This window comes from Lycorma delicatula, chromosome 1, assembly GCF_047948215.1.
Source record: "Lycorma delicatula isolate Av1 chromosome 1, ASM4794821v1, whole genome shotgun sequence".
Taxonomy (NCBI): Eukaryota; Metazoa; Arthropoda; class Insecta; order Hemiptera; family Fulgoridae; genus Lycorma; species Lycorma delicatula.
Genome location: NC_134455.1, coordinates 281,894,565 through 281,918,256, shown reverse-complemented (window position 1 = coordinate 281,918,256; position 23,692 = coordinate 281,894,565). Strand labels below are relative to the sequence as shown.

The 23,692-nt window shown below is 33.1% G+C and overlaps 1 protein-coding gene across 4 annotated transcripts in view; it reads left to right on the top strand.

Annotated features, from left to right (window-relative positions):
* Positions 1-23,692, top strand: part of LOC142332259 (potassium voltage-gated channel protein Shaw-like) — a 515,827-nt gene that overhangs the window by 452,596 nt on the left and 39,539 nt on the right. For 2 of the 4 annotated variants that reach the window (XM_075378604.1, XM_075378590.1), the window contains one exon: positions 18,303-19,067. The exons of the other annotated variants lie outside the window; for them this stretch is intronic. In XM_075378604.1, the coding sequence (XP_075234719.1) occupies positions 18,303-18,340 (38 nt within the window). In that variant the 3' untranslated portion in view covers positions 18,341-19,067. Of the gene's footprint in view, positions 1-18,302; positions 19,068-23,692 lie in introns of those variants that run through there. 4 annotated transcript variants of the gene reach the window in all.

Genomic DNA, 23,692 nt, shown 5'->3' with positions numbered 1-23,692 from the left:
ATGCCGACTCTCACCGCTAGGGCTGTCCACCCTTCCCTATTCTACACTAATAGCCCTGTAGTCTTTCATCTTCATCCTTAGTCTTTAAGATTCTTTTATGATAATCCATATCCCGTGTCTCCTGCTGAGCCATGCTTGTAGATCTGGTATCAGCTCTTTAGTTATGCTTGCCGGTCGATCCTGACTCCATCTGTCTTTCCAACTATTCAAAAGTCTGCTTCTGGCATCTTGCTTTGATAGTCCGTTATTTCTGTCTACTCTATATTTGGCCATCAGGTCAATTGGACGTGTACCGGAGAGCACGCATAACGCCTCGTACGACACCGTCCTGTAAGCCGAGACCACGCCTATTAGCATCCTTCTATGTGTACTAGCCATTTTTTGTAATTCCTCTTGTATTCTATCGAAGGCCACCAAACCGGCACAGCGTACAGGAGTGCCGACGTCACAGCTGTGGCTATCACTTTTCTCTTACAGGCTCTTGGTGCTCGCTGTGAGGACATGACCACATTTAAGCTTTTGATCATGCCCTCAGCCTATTCGCATACATTATTTATGTGCTCCGTAAAACGTCCATTTTTCTGAAATGTGATGCCTAAATATTTAAGGGATTGTACCTCCCTAATCGCGTGTCCGTTTATATTAAGCGGTTCCAAAACTCTCCTGCCGGTGAAAGTGATAAACTTACTCTTCTGGACTGATAACTCCAGATCTCTAGAGTATAGCCACTCCTCTATTCTTTGCAAAGTAGTATTAGCTATTTCCTGCACCTCCTGAGTAGTTTTACCCTGCACTAACACTGCTAGATCGTCTGAGTATGCTATTACTTCAGCGCCTGTTGGGTAGTTTAACTGCAAGATGCCGTTGAACGTAAGGACGCATAATAATGGCCCAAGGACAGATCCATGTCGGACCCCACCATACAATTCGAACTCAATAGGCCCCTCCTGGGCATTAATCCTACAGACTCGCTCCGATAGATTTCCCCAGTCTGTCTCCTCAAATATCGACTAATACCTTTATCCAGTAGTGCTCTGTTTATGTGCTTCCACCTGATAGTGCCGAATGAATTCCTAACATCGAGTGAGATATAGAGGGGGATGCGTCTCGTTCTCCATGTTCCTTGTTTCACAATATTGGCCCAGTCCATTACTTTTGCTGCCGCTTGTATGGTAACGCACTTTCCAGAAACCATATTGCTTAGAGCTGATACCCAAACCTTCATTAATCTCCTTAACTATTCTGACTGATAATAACTTCTCAAGCACCTTTCCCAAGGTGTTTATAAGACTAAGTGGCCTATACTGTAGGTGGCCATCCTCATCTCTACCCTTAGGAAGCAGGACCACTCTCGCTTCTTTCCAACACCTGGGAAAGGTACCGGACTCCAAGCCTTGATTAATTACATCTGCTATCTGCCAAGGAGCTTTTTTTATAAGATCCTTAACAAGAGCCGCCGGTATCCCTTCCGGCCCAGGGCTCTTTATGTTTCCCAGTTGCATAGCCGCGCTCGTAATTTCAGCAGGCGTTCTATCTCGAACAGAGTTCGAGATAAGAACAATAATGCCCTGAGGTAGAAAATCCCCACGTCCGGAAAGTAACATATACGTTCCTCGTCCAGGGCTGAAACAGCTGAATATATCTACTATTCATAATGCTGGATAACGAGGCTCCGAGTGTTTTCCCTCGAAGATGGAATTTTCTTCGGCTCGATTCCACCTAGGGCCATAATACAAGGACTGGATTTTCGGCCACCTGCAGATACGAAAAACTACTTTTTCCATTTTTTCTTTTTTTTTGAAGTGAAAAGGATTAATGTTAATAGCAGTCGATACCCCTAAAACATTAAATAATAATAATAATAATAATAATAATGCCCTGAAGTAAATAATCCCTACATCCGGAATACACCACCTACGTTGCTCGACCAAGGAGGCAACAGCTGTACATACTTACAATACATATAGCTGGCTAACGGCGTTCCGAGTATTTTCCTCGGAAATGTGATATTTTATTTGACCTGTCTTCCACCTTCAGGTCACTATGTTGGATTGGATTTTTTTGGCCACCTGCAGATCATTTACATTCAAAATAATCCGGAAATGGACTTATATCACATTTAGAGCTGACAATGTGGCGGCCAGGGTCGAAATGATTGCAGGTTTAACGAAGACCCTTCTACTGTCCACATGCCTACCGCGATGCCAAGCATGTAATTAAGGTGCCCATGTATGTCGGTGCATGGGAGCCCTGAAACCTTCAGTTTGTAAGAGCCTGGTGTTAGCGCAGAGACTGCGCATCCGCTGTCTGCCAAGACATATGCCGATTCCACCGGAGTACCGGACCGTACCTGCAGGGTTGGTAGTTGTGGTATACCCCGGCGGCTAGCCTTGCTACAGAAGGGATAAAATATCATGCAGCCTGAACAATCATCAAACGTGTCAGAGGAAACAACCACATATAGAACCAGCCGTTTCACCTCAGGCGAAACGGAGAAAGAGCCTTGAGACAGGAATGGAAAAGATTAAGAGTTTGCAAAGAGCTTTATTCAGGGATAATGTACCAAAGCCAAAATATCTGGTAATTACGGAAGCTGAATTATTTTGACAGTAAGTCCTTTTCTTATTGCTCGAAAAATAAATAAATGTGCTGGAGGCCCTGTTAAACTGATCAGGAAAACATAATGATCGTTATGTACAGACGACTAATGATGCAGTCACAGAAGGTGCTAGGACTTAAAAATATTGGCGAATTTGCTAGATACGTTGATCCGCACAGCACACTCAGTACATCAAAAGGTGTTATGGTGTGTCGGGATCTGCTGAATTGCACAGAGCAAGAAATAGTTGATGAATTAACACTTCAAGGAGTGATAGAGTGCCGCAGGTTGAACATGAAAAAAACGGTGAAGTTCTACCTTCTGCTTCTCATGTCCTTACCTTTAATAAACCAACCATGCAAGGAAAAAGTACGTGCAGGAATTCATAGATTGGATTTGCGGGCTTTTGTATCACAACCAATGGGGTGCTTCAAGTTCTAACATTTTGGCCATACCGCTGTCCGATGCGAGAGTCCGCAAATATGCGTGTGTGGTGAAGTGGTTCAACAAGGGGAACCTTGTAAGGATCCTCCTTCATGTGTAAGCTGTAAGAGACAGCATACGTGCAGATCAAGAAACTGTCCTGTTATAAAGATGAAGTAGCTGTGCAGGAAGTCAAAACCCTGTAGAGAGTAACTTATCTTAATGCAAAGAGAATTGTAATCGCCCGCAAGCCTAGATAAGCAACAACTTATGCTCAGGCTTCGGCTGCTGTTCCTGCTTCTTCTCCAGCTGCTGTCCATACAAACCAGGTAATTGGCAAACTTGCGCCCACTCTGGCTGATATGACTGAAAAAATTATAGAAACCAAAATTAAACATCTTACTCGTAAAGTAATTACAAAGCCATCGATAAAAATACAGCCTCTTGATGATATATCGACTAGAACCAAAGCGCTCTTGAACAGAAGTAAATAGCTACCAAACCAAAGGTCCAAGTTCATTTGAACGAAATATTAGATTTTGGTGCGAGGAAAGTGACTGCTTCGCAGTCTTCTACGGAGGCTCCCAAGTCTCTTCCAACTTTGGTGGTGGTCTCCGAACCACAGAGACCACCAAAAACCAAGCACGAGACCTGTTTACTCCCTGCCTGAGGCGCTGACTGGTGTGGCTTCTGTTACAGGGGCCTCCCAGGTTCCCGCCTCATAACCGGTCAATGGATGTTTGTCAAACATCTACGAGCTCCAGCACTTAGAACATCGTGTAGACCCAATTTATATATTCTTGCAAGAAACACATTACTGACGAAATTAAAATCACCATTTAAGAAGATACAACACATTTCGGCGAGATTAACTGCAAAGTATAAGATTTAGAGGTGGAGTGGCCATATCAACATCGACTAGAGTTACCACAGAAGCGGATGACAAACAGAAATCAGCAAGCGGTCGCAATCAGAATAGAGCGTCCGCTGCAGATCACTATCCGCAGCATATACTTGCCGATTTCTGATTAGAAGGAGGATGACATAACACAATTAATTGCTCAGCTTCCTCCACCCATACTACTGGTGGATGACTTTAATGCACACAATTATCTTTGGCGGTCGGATCGAGTAGATCCCCGTGGAAGAGAATTGGAAAAGTTCCTACTGAATTCTGATTTATTTATCTTAAATGATGGTTTAGGGACTTTTTCAACGCCAGAGATGGACGACGTTCTGTATGGATTTAGCACTTCTAAGTGCATCGATATCACGAAGGTACTCTTTCCAATTTTTCGAAGATCTGCTTGGAAGTAATCTTTTTTCGGCGCGAATGTAACGGTTTCTTGTAACTGACGTTACAAGGAAAATATATCTCATCTCCAAAAGATGGATGTTTGATAAGGCAGATTGGATCAGCTTCACAGTTAGTATGATACTCTCTGAAACTACTGGAGTTTCAAAGCCGATATCGGTGCTATAAATAACATTATATTTGAGTCTGCATCCAAATATATTCCCAGAACATCCGGAAAATTCAAGAGGCGCCCGTTCTGAATATAGGTAATGAAATAAGTAAAGTTATTAAAAGAAAGAAAACAGCATATAAGCATGCTTTTAAGAAACGTCTTACATTAGAAAATAATATCTTTAAAAAATGCAGGGCGTAAGAAAAATACTTATGATAAACGATCTTGGCATCAATACGTGTCATCCATTAATAGAAATACGACTGCATCAGACGTTTGAAAGAAAGTGAGGGCGATTTGTGGACGTAAAAACTTTACTGCCGTAACAAGTCTTTAATATCAAGATGAAATTAGAGATACTTCAAGCGAAATTGCAGAGGTACTAGCCAGTCATTTCGAAAAAGCCAGCAAAACGGCTAACAACGATGAATATTTTATGACTTAAAAACCGAATTTGAGGGACTACTAAGTTTCAGAACTGAAATAATTTATTCATATAATGTACTTTTCAAAATAGAAGAATTTGTGAAAAGGTTGGAAAAAGCCGGCAACACAGCTGCTAGTCCGGATGAAATTCATTATGACATGATCAGGCAGCTGAATACCGTTACTAAACGTAGATTGTTACAACTATATAATCAGATATGGCGGGATAGAATGTACCCGCAGCAATCGACAAGAGCACATATTGTTACAATTCCAATGAAATATAAAAATCTAACAGATCCCAATAGTTACTATCTTATTTCTTTGACGTGCGCTATGGCAAAAATATTTGAAAAAATTAAAAATAATCGACTCGTTTGAATATTAGAAAAATAAAATCTCTTATACTCATGTCAAGCAGGTTTAAGGTAATACCACTCAACTACTGACTGAATGATTAATTTAGAGAACATAATATATAACAGCTTCATCACAAGAAAACACTGCATCGGAGTCTTCTTTTGATCTGCAGAAGGCATTCGATATGACTTGGCGGCATGGAATAATGCTGTAATTACATGAATTGGGCATTCGCGGTAATCTGCCAGTATTACTCAGCAGCTATATTAATGAACGTACTTTTCAAGTACGTGTCAGTAGTGATTATTCAACAGAAAAAGGATTGGAAAGTGGCATACCACAAGGCTCGCCATTGAGCGGTACCTAGTTCACGATTGCCATTAATAAACTGATATTAGCCATTCCAGTAGAAATCAGAAAAAATGTCTATGTCGATGATCTTGCAATTGTATATGCCAGTAACACGACATATATGGTGAAGTACAAATTACAATGTGCGATATACGCTCTCAATGAAGTTCCGAGGAATAATGGTTTCAAATTTTCACCAGAGAAAACGTCTGTGGACACTTCTGTAGGAAGAAAATTCATCACTGAAATCTTGTTTTGACCATCGACGACCGTACAATAGAATGCAAGGATAATGTGCGATCTTTAGTTCTATTACTAGATAAAGCCCTTACATGGGGATAACATATACAGGACATGAGTGATAGATGCAAAACATTAAAACATGTTTTAAACATTATTAAATGTTTATCCAACATCAATTGGGGCTCAGATAAAGAAATACTACTGACACTGTATAAAGCATTGGTTCAATTGAAACTCGACTACGTATGTACTGTATATTCATCCGCGAAAAAGTCGCATTTACGAAAGTTAGACGTAATACACAACAGCGGAATAAGATATGCCACAGGCGCTTTCCATACAAGTCCGGGGACTAGTCTAATGTCAGAAGTCGGAATAATGACACTACATTATCGAAGAGAGATCCTATTGCTAAGATATGCGGCAAACACATGGACCTTTCCTACCCATATAAATAACAAAATATTCAACAATCAATCTTTGGCTGCACTATACGAACATCGTGCTACCTATTCCAGATAAACAGGAATAAAGTACCACGAATTGACAAGAAAATATGAAATTGCTTTACCAGATACGTTGCCAATTTCTACAAGAGAAATACAGCCGTGTCTCTTACCAGTGGTAAATGCAAGGTTGGAAGTCTCCTCTGGAAAAATATAAAAGAAACCAGCACGAATCATCCAATAGGAATTTTTATCAACCGTCAGTAATCACGAAGAATACAATAAAATTTATAGTGATGGTTCTAAAACCGAACACGTTGTTGGATGCTCCATATATGTAAATGGAGAAGCCCATTCTTGGGAAGTGCCAGATACGGCAAGTGTTTGTAGGGCAGAACTTATTGCCATACAGCAAGTTGTTCGCTACTCTGTACATTTCTCCAAAGATAAAGTGTTTACATTTTTTGATTCGTTAAGTACATTTACTGCAATTCGAAACAAAAATATTAAGGACATCCTTATAGCAAACATATTATCCATTTTGTACGTAAAATGGACAAAGACAGCTATGTATGGACTCCAAGGCATGCTGGTATTGCAAAAAATGAAAGCGCAGACGAAGCATCAGAAAGGCAACAGGCTGTGGTAACCTGGTTAGAATTCCGGTACGAGTGGCTGATGTTAAAAGTTGTCTAACCAGTACAATAAGGAACAGGTGGAGTAATTATTGGAGAAGATTAAATACCAAACAAAACGCAGTTAAAACTTCATATAAATGAAAGAGTGACATAAAGCTGACTCGCCGAGAACAAGTTGCGGTGACCAGACTTAGAATCGGTCATACGCGAATAACAAATTCATATTTATTAACTGGCGATAAAGACCACGGTGTTTGTAATAAAACACTTACAATCAAGCATCTAATGGAAGAGTGTACCATATATAAGGAAGAAAGAGATTCGGTCTAAGAAACAGTATTGCTGCTGATTTGGAAAATGGAAATGAAGAAAAAATAGTTGCGTATCTGCACGCAAGTGGACTATTAACAAGTCCTTAAGCAAATTCGAGCTGTGTTAAGGAATCTCAAAGTTTAATTGTATGTATAAAATGGGAGTCTTGAAGCGTGGCACGTATAGAGTTGGGAGTAGCCCTCTTGCCTTGGACGCCCGGGCTCGCCTATATTCAAGAGTGTGGGAGTCGGTGCGTGTCCGATAATGGCATGGGGGACCCTCGAGGGTGGATGGAGATCGCGGGGAAAAGGGTATGCGCAAGGCATGCCTGGAGCCAGGTAGTTTAGAACCGGGAAGGGCAGCCCCCCCCCCCCCCGAGGGGTTCTTTGGCCGTCCAAAACAGATAGTCGAATTGCTCTTATGACGCGGGGAGGACCCCAATGGGTTATGTCCTACAGGCCAATTTATAGGGGGTCAGTCAACTGCCACGGCATCCTGGGGTGACTGATGTAATGCTTAACGGCGGCTCAATTGCCCCGGGGGTGCTTAAAAAACAAAAGGAAAAAAAGAATATTGGTATTGCGAGGACATTATTTTCCATTTTTATATTTGTGTTTTACTTAATTTTTTCTTTTTAATATCGGGACCCTTTGCACCTGTAAGTGTTCACAGTGTCGTTAATATATGTCCGTCTAAATGTTTTGTTATTTTTAAATAAAATATAAAGTCCCTTTACACCCTTACATATAACAACCTAATGGTGATGTAAACTCGTTTTTAAAGAATGTGAAGAGAGCTAATGACCTTAGAAGTCGATGCCCGTTTAATACATAAAAAAAAATAATAATCATGATAATATATTTTCATTATTAATATTTTATTTTCATTTTTACTTAACTAAGATATATTATATTACTTGGCCTAGAGACGTTGTAAGTAGGTCCTTTGTTTAATTCTTTCACTAATTTTATTGCAGAGTAAAGAAATAAAAACTGTTTCTATCCCTTCGAAGTTTCATAATCTTACCTATCAGAAAATTTACTTTGAATGTTGAATTCAAATTTACGGACCTTTTGTTTTTAATATTGTATGCAGAGTTTGACATTTATTGATTTATTTTAGGAATTGATTTTACCCATAAAAATATTTTTATTATTATTTCATGCGCTACTTAAACTACTTACATGCAACAAGTAAATTAAAAACTTTTTGTAATTTTAAAACTGCTGAAATTTGTTAAAAACATTATCCTTCGGACGTCTCTCTGCGAAGACAGTAGCCTACCCTGGGATTCCGGTTCGATACGCCATTCAGACTACCGGTTTTGAAACTTCATATTAACTGGACCTCACGATTTTTTTTTAACTTCTGGTTAAAAACTAACTGACCTATGAAAAAGTAGTAATGATGCGTTGGTAACAGTACAGTTAACTTACTACTAACTGACTCGATCCTACTGAACTCTTATATTTCCAGAACGACTTCCTTGGCAAGCGACTGTTAATTTTAGCTTAATTTTCGACTAACTCACTCATGTTGCTTAATTAATAATGATGTGAATAAGTTATCGAATGATTTCATTAGTACCATTCGTAGTAGAATAATATTATTATTTATGCTACTCTTCATGCATCGTTATCATTTATGCTGATCAACTGAGACCGGTAACTTAAAATTAATTTTTGTAAACTACTACCAATGTAGCTTACCGATGTGTTACAAATAGTTTTTTCATCGTGGGTAATGTTTATATTCGTTGTATCTACAGTGAAATATGTTTTACTTTACTCTTCAAAAGAAATGAGAATTAAAAATGGTATTTTTAAAATTTTTCTATCAATATGATGAACTATTTTTACTGGTTATGGTGAAAATATATGTAGTAACGTAATTTTGTGTATTCATTATTTTTCTTTATAATATAATTCAGATTTACTGAATGTGAATTTTATTTGTAATAAAATTTCAGTTTGAGGTGATTTCAGTTTGGGGTTCAAATTTCAGAATGAGGTGAAGCTAGACCTCATAACATGTTTTTTATTTATTTCTTGCAGCAAGCTATATTTTTTTTACTCTTAGAAAAAAAATTTAGAAAATTGATCTATTCATGTATGAATTTTTTAACTGGTGCTTATCTTAATCATATGTTAAAAAAATACATAATGAGAATGCTCATTTAACTCAGTATATTTTATAATTATAAATATATAAATAAAGATCCAATAAATTTTGAAGAATAGAATACATTGAGAGTGTCTAAAAGTAGACACAAATTTTAATTTTAAACAATAAAAAATTTCTAAAAGTAATGTTTATAAAATTTTAACAATGAATTAAGAGGTCAATGAATACAATAAAAAACTTTCTTCCTAGTTTTTGAGAAAAAAGTTCAAACATTAACAGATAATTAGTCTATAGAAACTGTGCTGGCTTTATTAATATTTACTTTGTATCTATTTAATAACTATGTACAGTTGTAAAATTATTTTAAAATAGATGCCTGATTAGTAGTAATTAATTGTCTTCAAATTCCCTTTTTCGGTGATGATAAAATATTTCTTCTAAAACTGCGTATCATTTGAAAGTATTGTGGAATCAATGAGTATGGATAATTAAAAATTGTAAAATACTTATAAATCAATTAGAAGTAATTATATTGTTCAACACATAAGTTTACTTTTTTCTTTTAATATATAGTTATTGAATACAAAATAATTTTTACACTTTTAGAAAACTCTAATATGAAATGGAGAAAAATGCAGAATGTAAAGGATATTTAATATTGTTGGCTAATCATGAAAAATTACTTAATGCTTTTAATATTAGAGTAGCAAAAATTTAGTGCTAGACAGGTACATGACTGTTGAAAGTTACTCTACTTCCAAAACTACATCATTGAGCAGTGGCATAATATAGATTTGCTATATTGTCATCATCTTCATCTTGTAAAACTACTTTGAAATTCAGCATTAAAAGAATTTTTTTCATTGAAGATTGTAAAACAGATTTGAAAACAGATTTTATAAATAAAAAAATCAATTAAAACTTGGATTTAATAAAAAATTATTCCAATTTCTTATTCCCATATGCAAGTTTAGAGCTTATGTCAAGAATCAATCATTGAAAAAGTCTTTTATTGAAATATTTGTTTTTTCCTAATATAATTCAATGTAACAATTAGGAAACAGATTCTTTTTATATATTTTTTTGTAAATCAATCTTATCTATTCAATTCTTAAAATGGGCGTGCTTTGACACATTGATTGTTCAAAATATATCATCTGTATAGTAACAGTGTTCTGTAGTGAGGCAACTACAACTACAGTGTGTACATGTTAACAACTTTATTTTACATTGCAACAGATGAAAAACTGCTTTCAACTATGAAATTGCCTCATCTCTCAGAGAAACTCACTGCAACACTTTAATTATCAAATAATAATAAAATGTTATTATTTATTCTATTTTATTTTATTTTTATACATTGTATTTTATCATAATTACTTCTAATTTAAGTAAAGGACATGTGGTACTTAAGATTATAAATTGAATATAAATATTATGCTTCAAACTAATTTCATACTATTCTTTGATGGTTCAACTGGGATTTATTTCAGTCAGTTGAGAAACTGAGAAATTGTGAAAATGTTTTAGTGTTACTAGATGGTTAAAATTGTTGTTTTAAATCCATGTTTATTCATATAACTTGATTTTCCTGGTAGTAGGCCAGTCATGACTCCTTACAATTTTTTTTTTCATGGGAATCATTGGTTTGATCTTTTGCTACATTTTTTTTATATTATACTGTAATTTTTTTAAATAAGTATTATATCCTATTTTCTAAGTAACCTCTTTTGTGTATTCCAGTTTTAGACTCATGTATAACTGTCATCCTTTGTACACTTTCCTATTATTACCAGATAAACCAAATCTGCTTGACTTAGCAAATGACTAGTTAAGCCGACTTAATTTCTTTATACGATTCAGCCACAAATTTATCTCTTCTACTGTCTGAAAAATCCCTAATTTTAAAGTTTGAAAATTTTTTTCTTATGTGGTTTTTTCCTCTCCTAGTTTTATTATTATAGAACACTACACTCACAAAAATATTTTAAGAAGTTTTTTGTTCGTTGAACAGTATGACAAATCATGCCAATATTTTTAAGTTGTTAAAAATTACACATTTTCAAATTAAAATGTGTCAGTTATCCTTCAAAAGGATATTTTGAGGGTACTTAAAAAAGTATATTTGGTTAAAAATGTTTAACATTTTTCACTGTAAAATTACATTTTATATTATGAATTCATTCCATGATAGCTAGCTATCCTGGAATGGATTTGTTCAGTTGACTCCAAGATAGCCAGATATCTTGGAATGAAGTGAACAATTTGAGTTACTCTTGAACTTAAAGTGAATTAAGTTCATTAAATTGTTACCAATTCTATAAAAGCTGATTAACACTTTTTATATACTCATGAAACTGTTTACCTTTAAATTAAAAAAAAATACCAGTAATTTAATATAAGGTTGAAGCTTATCCAACTTGTTTATAGTCATCCCACTTGTATTTAACAAATTTTTTATTATAGATCTCTTTTACATCAATATTTTTATTAAACGCATTTCTATTTCTTTGTAAAGAAAATACAAAACTGATTGCAATAAACTTCTTTTGAGAATCCACACTTTATAGCAAATTTCATTACAAAACTCCTCCTTTTCATGTAACTTCAAATAAAATAATAAATTTGTTCTCTTAAGTACTGCCACAGTGCTACATTTTCATGTACTCCAAAGTTATTAGACTCAAAAACTTTAATGGAATATAAATAGATTTTTGATTTTTTTGTTTATTTTATTTCAATCAATTATCTGATCTCAACTGAGGTCTTAGAATGTAACAGTAGCAATTATTATTGCAAAATGGTTTTACATCAAGAGTCATCTTATGTTAATATTCTTTTACGGGTATACCACAGTTGCTTGGGAGAATTATTTTGAAATGCTGTGCAAAAATTTACTTAATAGGATGTATAAACACAATAAGATCCCCTCATGACAAATTAAAATGGTACATTCACTGAGCAGATAAAAATACTCAAAATTAAATGTTCATATTATTCGTTATTATCCATGTAATGATAATGGATACAGCAAAAATAAACATCAATCTGTTTTTTGTATATGAGTAAAGAAATGAAATTTTAAGATTTACATAATGATAAAATGAGATGAAAACATTAATAAGTTTCAATAATATTGGAAGCCCTATTGATCAGAAGTTTAGAATATTATTTGTGGAAAAATGGTACATTTGTTAGTGTTAGAACAGTATGATTTCACTAAAGGGAAATGTAACGTTTATAGAAAATTTGATAGGTAATTGCATTTTGGTCAAAAACTATATCTGTCAATTTGAATCTAAATGAAGCTTTTGGCAGTGAATTTTGAATTTTTGAAGAAGACATTTTGATGAAAGTGGTTCAGATAGGTTATTTCCAAGTCTCAGAAAAACATTGGGCATAGAAAAGAGTAAGTGACAGAAATAGTAGGGAATTATTCTTCAAAGTTTGAAATGATAGCTGGAGTACTGCAGTCAATGTGAAGTCTACTATATACTGTTTTGTCAGTGATCTTCCAATAATGATTAAAAAAAATTTCAATTAATATTCAATGAAAATGATGTGACAGTGATTCAATATACAGTTATTATAATCGCTGGAAAAATGTACTTATATATTATAGTTTGGAACTAAGTGAAAATTAATTGAAATTTATAAGTTTTAAAATAAATATAGGTAACAAGAAAATAATATTACCAAACCATTACTAATAATGAATTTATTCAGTTTATATTTATCCAGACTGATCATAATCTTTCTTGGATAATAAAAATAAAATGAATATCTTTGCTCTAAAATTAATATAGACTCCTGGTGCCAATAATTTGACATACTGTAGTGAGTAGTATTTAAGAAATCATGATTTAAAAAAGATTTTATAAGAGTGGTTAGTAAGGATACAGAAGAAAATTGTTTTATTAGTGGTAAGAATAAAAAAATATAAAACTTTTAGGCAATCTTCTAAGTATCACTAATTGATGCTGTATATTCATTATTTAGGCAGTAATTTTACTGTAGGTTGAAAGATTTAAAAAATAAATTATTACACAAGAAATATTACAAAGAGCTTGGTGAAAGGATAAAAAAAAAATTACATGAAACCTCTTAGTTAATGGCAAGGCTTAGGAAACAGCAATTAAATTTTATTATAGAACATTTTTCTTTTTGACAAAATTTGAATCTCTTAGTAGTGCTAAAAAGATTTTTATTTTGTAGAATTCCTTTACGATCCAAACAATAGGTATGAGAATGTGAGTTTTAACATAAAGTTTAGATTAAACTTCTCTCACATCCTCAATATACTGCTACCAGAAGAAGGCATTAATGTAACAATGTCACTTCAAACATCCAATAAATTCAAGAAAACATTTGATTTTAATTTCAGTCGAATCATTTTCTTCAGTATTAGTACCAATTGTCTAAGGAAAGAAGGATCTTCACAGAATGTTGGAAAATCAGGTTTGTATCATTTTAACAAAATTTATTAGGTTTTTTATCTTGAAGTTGCCAGTGCACTTATAGATAAATAGTACTGCACATTTTTTGTCCAGTTTATATTTAAACCTAAGTCATTAAATGTTATTTTGAAATTTACAGAATTCCAGCTTGTTTAAAAAACAAATAATTTTTTTTTTGTTTTTTTATCAAATTAAAGGATAATATAATTTTTAAATGTTGAATTCCATATAAGAATTTGAAATAACATAGATTTTTTCCCCAAGGGCTGATTAAAATTTGAGTTATTATAAAAAGGTTAAATTGCAGAATTTCTATGATATTACCATTTGATTATACATGCTTTTCATGAAGTAGTAAAACCTTAACTTTACTTTATGGAAAAGAATGATTCAATTCTGACAAAACAGACACAGGTGATAATGAGGTTGCAAATATCAGAAAAAAACATTCTTTCTGAGTGAGGCCAAACCTTTTCACTTTACATCACTCTTTCCATCAAATTTGTATGAAATTTCTCTTTTAGATTCATGTGAATATTTAGTACAGCTTATTAATGTTCAACTTATTCTTGCTTTTAACATCGTATTTGTCTCGGTTACTTTTTCTTGACACAATTTTTCCAGAAATAGATCTTTTGATTTCATCATTTCTATTTTGACAGATCCCTTATGCTGTTCTTTCTTTTATATACTACTGACTGCAACTTCTTGAATAGTATATTCATATAATGTTTATTTTTTTCTTTTGAGTTAAAGTTTCCTATTCTTTTTCTTTTGTAATGTGAATTACTAAAAAATTACACAGGTCAACAAAAAATAATAATAATAATAATTTGGAACTGAGATAAAATTTCATGAATTAGAATGCAATTTTATATGCTGAATCTTAAAATGAAATCAGTTTTTCTTCATTACCCTCAGATTTTTAATTATGACCCTTTAAAATATTGAGAAATTTCTTAAATAATAGAATACAAAATAATAATAACAATTACAATTAAAATTCTTACCTTTATTTTGTAGACACTTATACTTATCTTAACTTCTTTTTTCTTATTTTTGTTTTGTGTTCAGTGAAATCTTCTCTTTTTATCATCAAGCAGTAATCACTCATCATAGATTCATCCAATCTATTCGATAATGTTTTTCCATCTGCAATATGTGTTGGTGGAACCTATCTCCTTGTTCATCACTGATGTTACCCAAGTTTAAAAGGAAAAAGTCCAAATGAGAATGTAAAAAATAAATTTTCAGTGACATTCTGCAACCTAAATTTTTCTAGTTCACTAACAGTTCATTTATAAGCTTATCATGGTTTTCAGATTTTTTGTTTCTAAAAAACCCAGTAACAACATCTTTGAATAACTTCCATATTGCTAGCTCTTTAGGATTCAGTTTGCTATCAAATAGATTTTCACGAATTAATCTTCTTATTTGTGTCCTAATGAATATTCATTCCCTCCTTTAATTTGGCTTCACTTAATTGTGAAAACCTCAACTAAATATTTACAGCTGTCTCCATCTTTATCTAATGCTTTTACCAAATTCTTCATCAGCCTAGTTTTATGTCTAGGGGTGATAAAATAATATGATCTGCTTTGACAAAAAAATATGACAATATTTTCCTTTCCTGGGGCATATTTCTTTTTGGCCAGTCTTCAACTGTGTAGTGTTTATCTGTGCTCTCACAAACAGAAGAAACATATATTTTGTTAAGGCACTCTGGAGACCGAGAAGAAGCCCTATCACTTTCAAGTCAGCAGTGATTCCCCATGAGTATCCATCATAGTTAATTGCTTTTAAAATTTTTGACAAACAAGTTTCTTTCATTCCTACAGCATGTGTTACCCATATAGAAGAAAACTTATTCGAGTTATGCAACAACACTGCCTTTAAGCTTCTTTTTGATGAGTCTATAAATAAACGCCAATCATGAATAACATATTCAATGTCCAGTTCAGACATTAGCCCTCTAACATCATGGCTGGAAAAAATTAAACCATCTCTTCCAACGTATTTCAATAAATTTTCATTTTGATTTATGTATACTGAAATTTTAGTATCCTTGTTTAATAAATTCCATTCTTTAAGATAAGAACATTGAGTTCTGTATGTTGTTTTGACGAATACAAGTCATGAATTAAGTCACTCAGTTCTGCTTGTGTTATGAGGTGAGGTTCAGTATTTGATTATCCTGGAATGTAATTAAAATCTATTGAAGTTGAGGATTAACTTCTCATCGATTGAGCCTTCTGGGGAAACAGAAATTTTTTTCCAAGAAGTTGGAGCAATTGGAATTGGTAAATCAGAACCATGAAGTACTGGTCTCACAGCTGATTGAACATTTATGTATGCAATGCTACTTTTATTGTTTGAATTGAAACTCAAGTAACATTTGTTAAGCAAAAATAGCAGTCATCATACTGGTCAGTAGGCTCCCACCAAATCATAGGTATCCCAAAAGGCAAATACTCTTCTTTTCCTTTTAACACTGGGTTAGTTTAATGTAGCACAGGACTTATCCTGATCTCCAAAGGGACAGTCAAAATAATGTTTGTAAGCACTTTTCAGCAGATTTGACACTGGTTTTCATTGACTTTTCATAGTAAATTCTCCACAAATGTAACTAAAAATATTTGGAGAATTTTTACAACCCTGATTTTTATTCATTGTAAAATTCAAAATGTTTTAATGAATGAAAGTAAACTGGAATATTAAACAAATACATAATTATAAAAATAATTAAATTTAATTAATAAATACTTAATTGTTTAAAATACTTAATAAAATTGTTTCACCATGGAGTGCAATAAAATACAATGCAAAACACACATAATAATATCAAAAGTTTTTCAGTTATAAAAATGTTCCACTAAATTTATAGCATCACTATGAAACAATCATTATAGTATGTGTGTGATAAAACCAACTGAAGAAAATTTCATCACACTGAATTAATCATTACTTGACTCACTGGCATGTCTAACTTGACATTAAATGACATCATTGGACTGTTATGTATCAAATATAGGTGTACAATGTGCATCATAATATAATAATTTTATCAAACATAGCCCGTTGGTATGATTATACAATAAATAATTAAAATATAAAAATCCACTTACCCGCAATATTTTAATGTGTCCTAGCGCTTCGGAAACGAATTCAATCAGGAACTTAAATTTTTTTTTTTTTTTTATTAACTAAAGGTTTGTCATAATGAGTAGAATTGTTATGTAAAGTGTGTAAAATGTATAATGGTGGTTGTCATGTGTTAAAATTGCGTCACTTAACATCCTGTCAGTGAATGTCTCCACCGTTATCTTCTATTATGACAAGACGTTATGTCGATGGAATTTTAACACATGATGACCACCTTTATACAATTTACGCACTTTACATAACAATTATACTCATGACAACAAAGCTTTAGTTAAAAAAAAAAGAAAGAAATTTTCTGAAGATGGAATTCATTTCCAAAAGCGCTAGGACACATTAAAAGATTGTTGGTAAGTGGGTTTTATATTTTAATTATTTATCATAATATAAATCAGTGAATAACCAAGCATACAGATGTACTAACTTATTTATATTGTTTGTTGCACGAATAATGGAACAAATAAATTTAAGGGGTTGTAATTTAAGAACGTTACATAATGGATTGTTTCGGAATACATATTCAGATTCAGCATATAAAATACTATTTAGAACACCTATTCCCTTTACAGTTTCAAATTTTATGTTGACCAGTGTTATTAGTTTTATAATTAAGCAAGATTTCAAAGAATTTTTAATATTCAATATTTAGTTATTTTTCTAAAATAAATCTGCAACTGTAGGATTTTTACACACTTGATATATTTTGAACAATTGTTATAACTTCAACATATTGGAGAGCAACAATTGATAGATTTCCAGAGAATAAGTGCTCTTTCATATAAATAATTTCCTGTTAAAACATTTTGTGAACCATTCAGTTCAAAGTATGGAGGTGTATTATATTTAATTTTAGTAGCACATGATATTTTATTGATAACTTATGAAAAATATCTTTATCTAGTCCCCAGATTAGCGTTTACAAAGGAATTTCAGTATAATATACTTCTGTGAACTGTAATTTTGAAAAAGTAGGTAGCGGGCATGTACAAGTGCATACATATTTATTTTTTTATTAATGAATAAATTTTTTTTACCTTAAATTGAAGGAGAAGCCAACAAGTAAACTGGTTTAGATTTTTCATTCCTTTCACAATGAAGCTGATGTATTCATTCTTAATTTCATAATATTAATAGTGATGTAATAAAAATCTGGTAATTTTCTGTGACATCATAATTTTCTGTCTCATTTCTAGTCTGCAATGTGAACTTAAGACAAAAATTGAATGTAAAATCTAACTGCTCATTTAATAAGTAATTTATTGCATTTATAATAATTATTTAAATTTTTGTTTTAGGTATAAAAGATGAAAATTTATTCTATTTCGATTCTTGAAAAAATTAGAGTATCTCAAAAAGTTACTTGCCAGTAATCCAATTGATGAGAGAGACGACTTTTAGGTAACAATAATTACACCTGAGCCTAATAATCTAACTCAGAGAAAGTCATCAAAGAACATTGTCTTCATATTGCTTTTACTACAAAAGACATGTAGCAGTGCAAGCCAACTGAGATGGTAATGAGAGCTACTAAACAAATCACTGTATTATCATTGATAACATAAGCTCATTATTCCTGAAAAGAATAGAAGAGAGTTTTTATTCAAATGTAAAAAATGAATTGAGGATTATAATAAAATAATGGGAAGTGTTTACCCTTAGCCTGGAAATTTCTCTTTATGAATAAAAATAAAATAGAAAAAAAACTTTGTTTACTCAGAACATAGACATTTTTGCCAGTAATACTTAAAATTTATACCACCTTATTTTTTGGATAACAAAATTGTATCAGATAGATATAAGAAAAAAATGTTTTCACATTTATTTGATAAGGGACATTTCATCTGCTCCAACGGGATGTTTTGAACTAGTAAATTCAATGGAAGTTGTGATACATTGACACACAATACAGCTCTGGTGATTGTTTAATTACATTGATTTAAATCAGAGATGTATTTCATAAAGCAAAAAACAAACTCATTTTGTAAATCTGAAATACCAAAGTGATAATGTATGATTTTCTGATTTTCATAAATAATCAATAAAAATGTAGCATATTTTTGTTCTGTAATATAAAATAAATATTTTTAAAATTAATATTTTTCAGTATTATTATTTAACAAACATAATTAACATTAAATTAAATCATCATGGAAATTAGAGGGTCTATTTATCTTCTTAAAGTGTTAGTAAAAAAATACATATTAGTGGCTCTAAACTAAACAAACTTACAGTAAAAATTCGAAACCATCCTTAAAAATTATGTCAAGGAAAGACATCCAATACAAGTATTGGATTAAAATTAACCACTTTGATTGAGATACCTGAATCATTAATTTTCTAATTCCTTAACACTAAGGAAGGTATTCCTCAAACGTATCATGTGAGTCTCTCTTGAGCCAATATCCAAAACAATTATTATCATGTTTAGAAGATAACTTACAGTGTGATTATTATTGTAGAAATTTAATCAAATTTTTATTTCTTTTCATTTGCTGGATGATTTGCTAATTTTTTCATGTTAGATCTACAATCTCATCTAATAAGGTACACTAATAATTTTCAAACATATAAGCCCTGCCATTTCCCTGCTCAGAACTTTTTGTTATTTTTGTAATTATTCAAATACAGTTTCAATTCTGATTTGGTGAAAATACCATCAACTTGTTTTCTACTGACTTATGTTCTTTTTACTTTTGATGTAGAAATTTTCCTTTGCAATTATCAATATAAGATATTTTAACGATAATAACTTTCTTCTCATATAATCTTGAATGATGTTCTTAATTTATTATTACAGAAAATATTATTCCTAAAAATTTTTCTGATATTCTAACTGCCATTTTTTTATCAAAAAAAAGAAGATAATTTTTAAGTCTTATTTTCTTTAAATTTTATTGAAAATAGCATCTCTCTTTATTACTCTAATTCAGTGATTCCCAACCAGTGTGTTGTGAAACACTAGTGTGACACTCAGTGCCATGGGGTGTCACAAAATTTTAGAATTTAAAAATAAATTTTATGTCATCCAGAATGTCTTAAACAAAGTAATTTTTATTTACCATGAAAACTATGACACTGTAAAATTTATTTTGATACAGACTGTACCAGTCAATACATAATAATAGTAGGTTTTTTTTTGGATGGATATGAAAGTGCATTTACACATGGAGTGTCAGGCTCCAACTGGTGGTATTATCCAATCGCCATCTGCGGACTACTAATAAAACTAACTCCCTCTATTCCAGGACTCGACCCGGAACTGTTTAACAAATATTATTTCAGGCCGGGTCAGTTCAGGGCCACGAGCCGCTTCCGATTTCTTTCAAATATTAATGCCAGGGCCCACAGTTCCGCCCCGTATAAGAGAACGGATTGACTGTGGACATCAGCAGTGACCGTCTGCTGGCCTTCGGTTCGCAGACATTCGCTTTGAGCCGGCTGACAGCAGTTATGGCTCTAGCAGCTTTGTTGGCGGCTCCGAAGCTGTTCAGCAAAGCTGAGTTCATACAGAGGTTCATTGGAGGCGGCTTGGTCTCGATAACCTCGCTCCGGACCCGCAGGGGTAGGAGGGTGTCGATATGCTTCTTCGTTAAAACCACGATCTCCGTTTGGCTAAGGACTAGAGACAACCCATTATTGTCCAGCCAGGCACTAACTCTGTTCATAGCTCGGCTAAGCCTCAGTTGGTTGGGCTCCACGTCGCAGTCTGCGACAAGTAGCACAACGTCGTCAGCGTATCCAACCAATGCCGATTCTTCTGGTATATCCAGCCTCAGCAATCCGTCAGAGACGGCGTTCCAAAGGTCGAGGGGTGAGACCTGACGTGATCACTGTGCCGCCCCTGACGTGATCGCAGTCCTACGCCTGCTTGCCGTGGTGTCGTATATGAGACCAGAGCCCAAATCGTGTATAATGCTCCAGAGCCCTAATCGTATTTTTCTATCATGCAGAGTTGAACGCGTTTTTCACGTCCAAAGTAACGAGAAGGAACACACGGTGACAGAAAAGATTGTGATCCTCTGCTCACCACACTGCCTCAACAACCTCTTGGACTGCATTTAGGGTCGACCGACCCTGCCGGTTACCGTGCTGGTTGGGTGACAGGCCACCTGCCTGTTTCATCGCCGCAACCAGTCTTTTCATTAATAGCTTCTTCAATACCTTCCCAGCTGTGTCAAGCATAACAATGGGTGGTAAGAGGATGGCGAACCTAGGTCTCCTTTGCCCTTGGGAATCAGTGCAAGACGCGTCCATCTGGTGCTGAAAGCCCCAGCCTCCAAACATGCATTATACATGTCTAGGAGCAGACTGGGCCTGTAGCGCCCCACCAGCTTGAACATCTCGTCCGGTATGTTATTGGGATCAGAGGTTTTTCTGGCCTTAGCAACCGTAGCTCCCTCCAGCTCCAGTACCTCCATCGGGAAGAGCGGGAAGTCGCCTAAGTCGCCGAAGTCTTGCTCGGCACGAACCGAGTAGGCCGGGAATAGTGTCTTAACGACGTGCTCCGCTTTAGCCTCGGTTAGTGGAGCTGGTGATCGTGAAACCCCCAATCGCCGAGTTTCTATCATGCGACAAATTCTACCAAGAAAACAAAATTTCTAGACACTTATATACAATCCTTTAGATTTATGCAAGATGTCAGTATTCCACAATTGCAAAGAAGGCCATAAAAGTCTTACTGATGTTTTCAACAACAGTTATTAATAAACAAATAGTAAAATCTAAACAGAGTAACAGACTGACAACGTTTTGAAGATGATTTAAAAGTTGGTCTATCAACCATAAGGCTATGTGTTGAGAAACTGCAGAACTCACCTAGCACAGACTTTACATTAATTTTAATGGTGAGTTTTAAAAAAACACAATAATATATATTCTTTTAATTGGACTTTTATTATAGATAGGTTGGTATTCTAGGCACTTAACTTTATCTTTTTCTGACATCATTTGACATGCTCCTTGTATTTAGAAGAATAAGCTTGTATGTTAACATTGGTCTATGTACACTGGATGTCTAATGCTTAGGATTTGATACTAGAATATATATTATTATTACTGGTATCATCATTATTATTAATCAAAAACAAATAAATGTGCTGCAATATCATGGGGGTTCAGTGAAGTGTGTTAGTGGTCAAAAAATATTGGGAACCAATGCTTTAATTTCTCTAGAAGTAGCCTTCTCTTTTAATCCATTTACATACTGAAGATGATCAATGTTGAATAATTCAGCATTCTATTTTAATTATTAAAACAGATATTTTTTTATAGCTTCTTGAGAAAATCATTTACTCTTCTTTTTCATCCTTGATCCTTGATAAACGTTTCACAGCATTTTGAGCAAGAATAATCTCCACAAACAAAATTTTCAGTGATAAAAAATTTCATTTTTACTACCTTTTAAACAAATGGATGAAAAGCAGAGATGGTATTTTATGATAAATACTTAATTTTTTTTTTAATGTGCATATTATTGCATTGCAAAATGATATTTAGAAAAATTATATAGTAGATATAGATTATTCATAACAATCCAGAACCTACTTTCTCTCGATAACAATCTAAAAAAAAGAAATAATAGTAATTAGATATTCACTTCTTTTACATAATATGTGTGTTCTGCAATTTTTGTTGGAATTCAATAGTCACTCAGTCAAAAGCTTCTTGGAATATTTTATTATGTACATGCTTTAAGAAAAATGTCTAAATTTTTTTTAATTTAGTTTAGTTTACCTAATTTTTTATCATGGTCTCATTATGTTACGCACAATTTATATTTATATGCATATATGGATTTTATTTCTGAATGTACCATGCTCTAATTTACATTAAAAAGATTTCAAGTTTCTAGAAATCTTATGTATTCTATAAATACAAGTTATTTAGAGAGGTTTTTATATCTCTAAGTTTACTAACAGTTCTGCATAATGTTTATGACCATAATACAAGAAATTGGGACAGTCATCACATTGTAAAATAACTAGAAGTTATTAAAGAGTAGGGGTGCTCATATAATAGACCTAAATTATTGAAAAATTTCCAGAGAGTGAATATGATTTCTAGACATTTTCAACTGATAGTGCATTTAATTACTTAAAGTCCTTTTGTAAGAAAATTAGATTAGTTGCTTTTTTATTATATTTTTCATTATCTGCTACAATATATAAGGAACACAAATTGTATGTAATGACTAAACAGTCCCATAAAGACTGTTTATGCACTTATATAAGACTTATATATATATAAGTATATATATATTAAGTACTTATATATATATATATATATATATATATATATATATATGTATATTACTGTTCAAAATTGGCTACAACTGAAGATAGTATTGGTAGTAAGCTTATAAAGTAGTAGTAGTAATGTAAATATTATTGTGAACAATGAAACAACCATTAATATGGAGATACAACGCATGAATATTCAGCATTATTCTATAAATATGGCTAAAATCTTTTAAAATTAGAATATATCAAATAGAAGCCAACATGTTATATAGTATTATGCAGTGAGGTTGGTGATTGTTGTAGTAGTAGTAGTTGTAGTTGTAGTTGTAGTTGTAGTAGTAGTAATAGTAGTAGTAGTAGTAGTAGTAGTAGTAGTATCAGCAGTAGCAGCAGCAGCAGCAGCAGAAATATAATTCCATTAGATTACATTTTGATTGCACTGCATA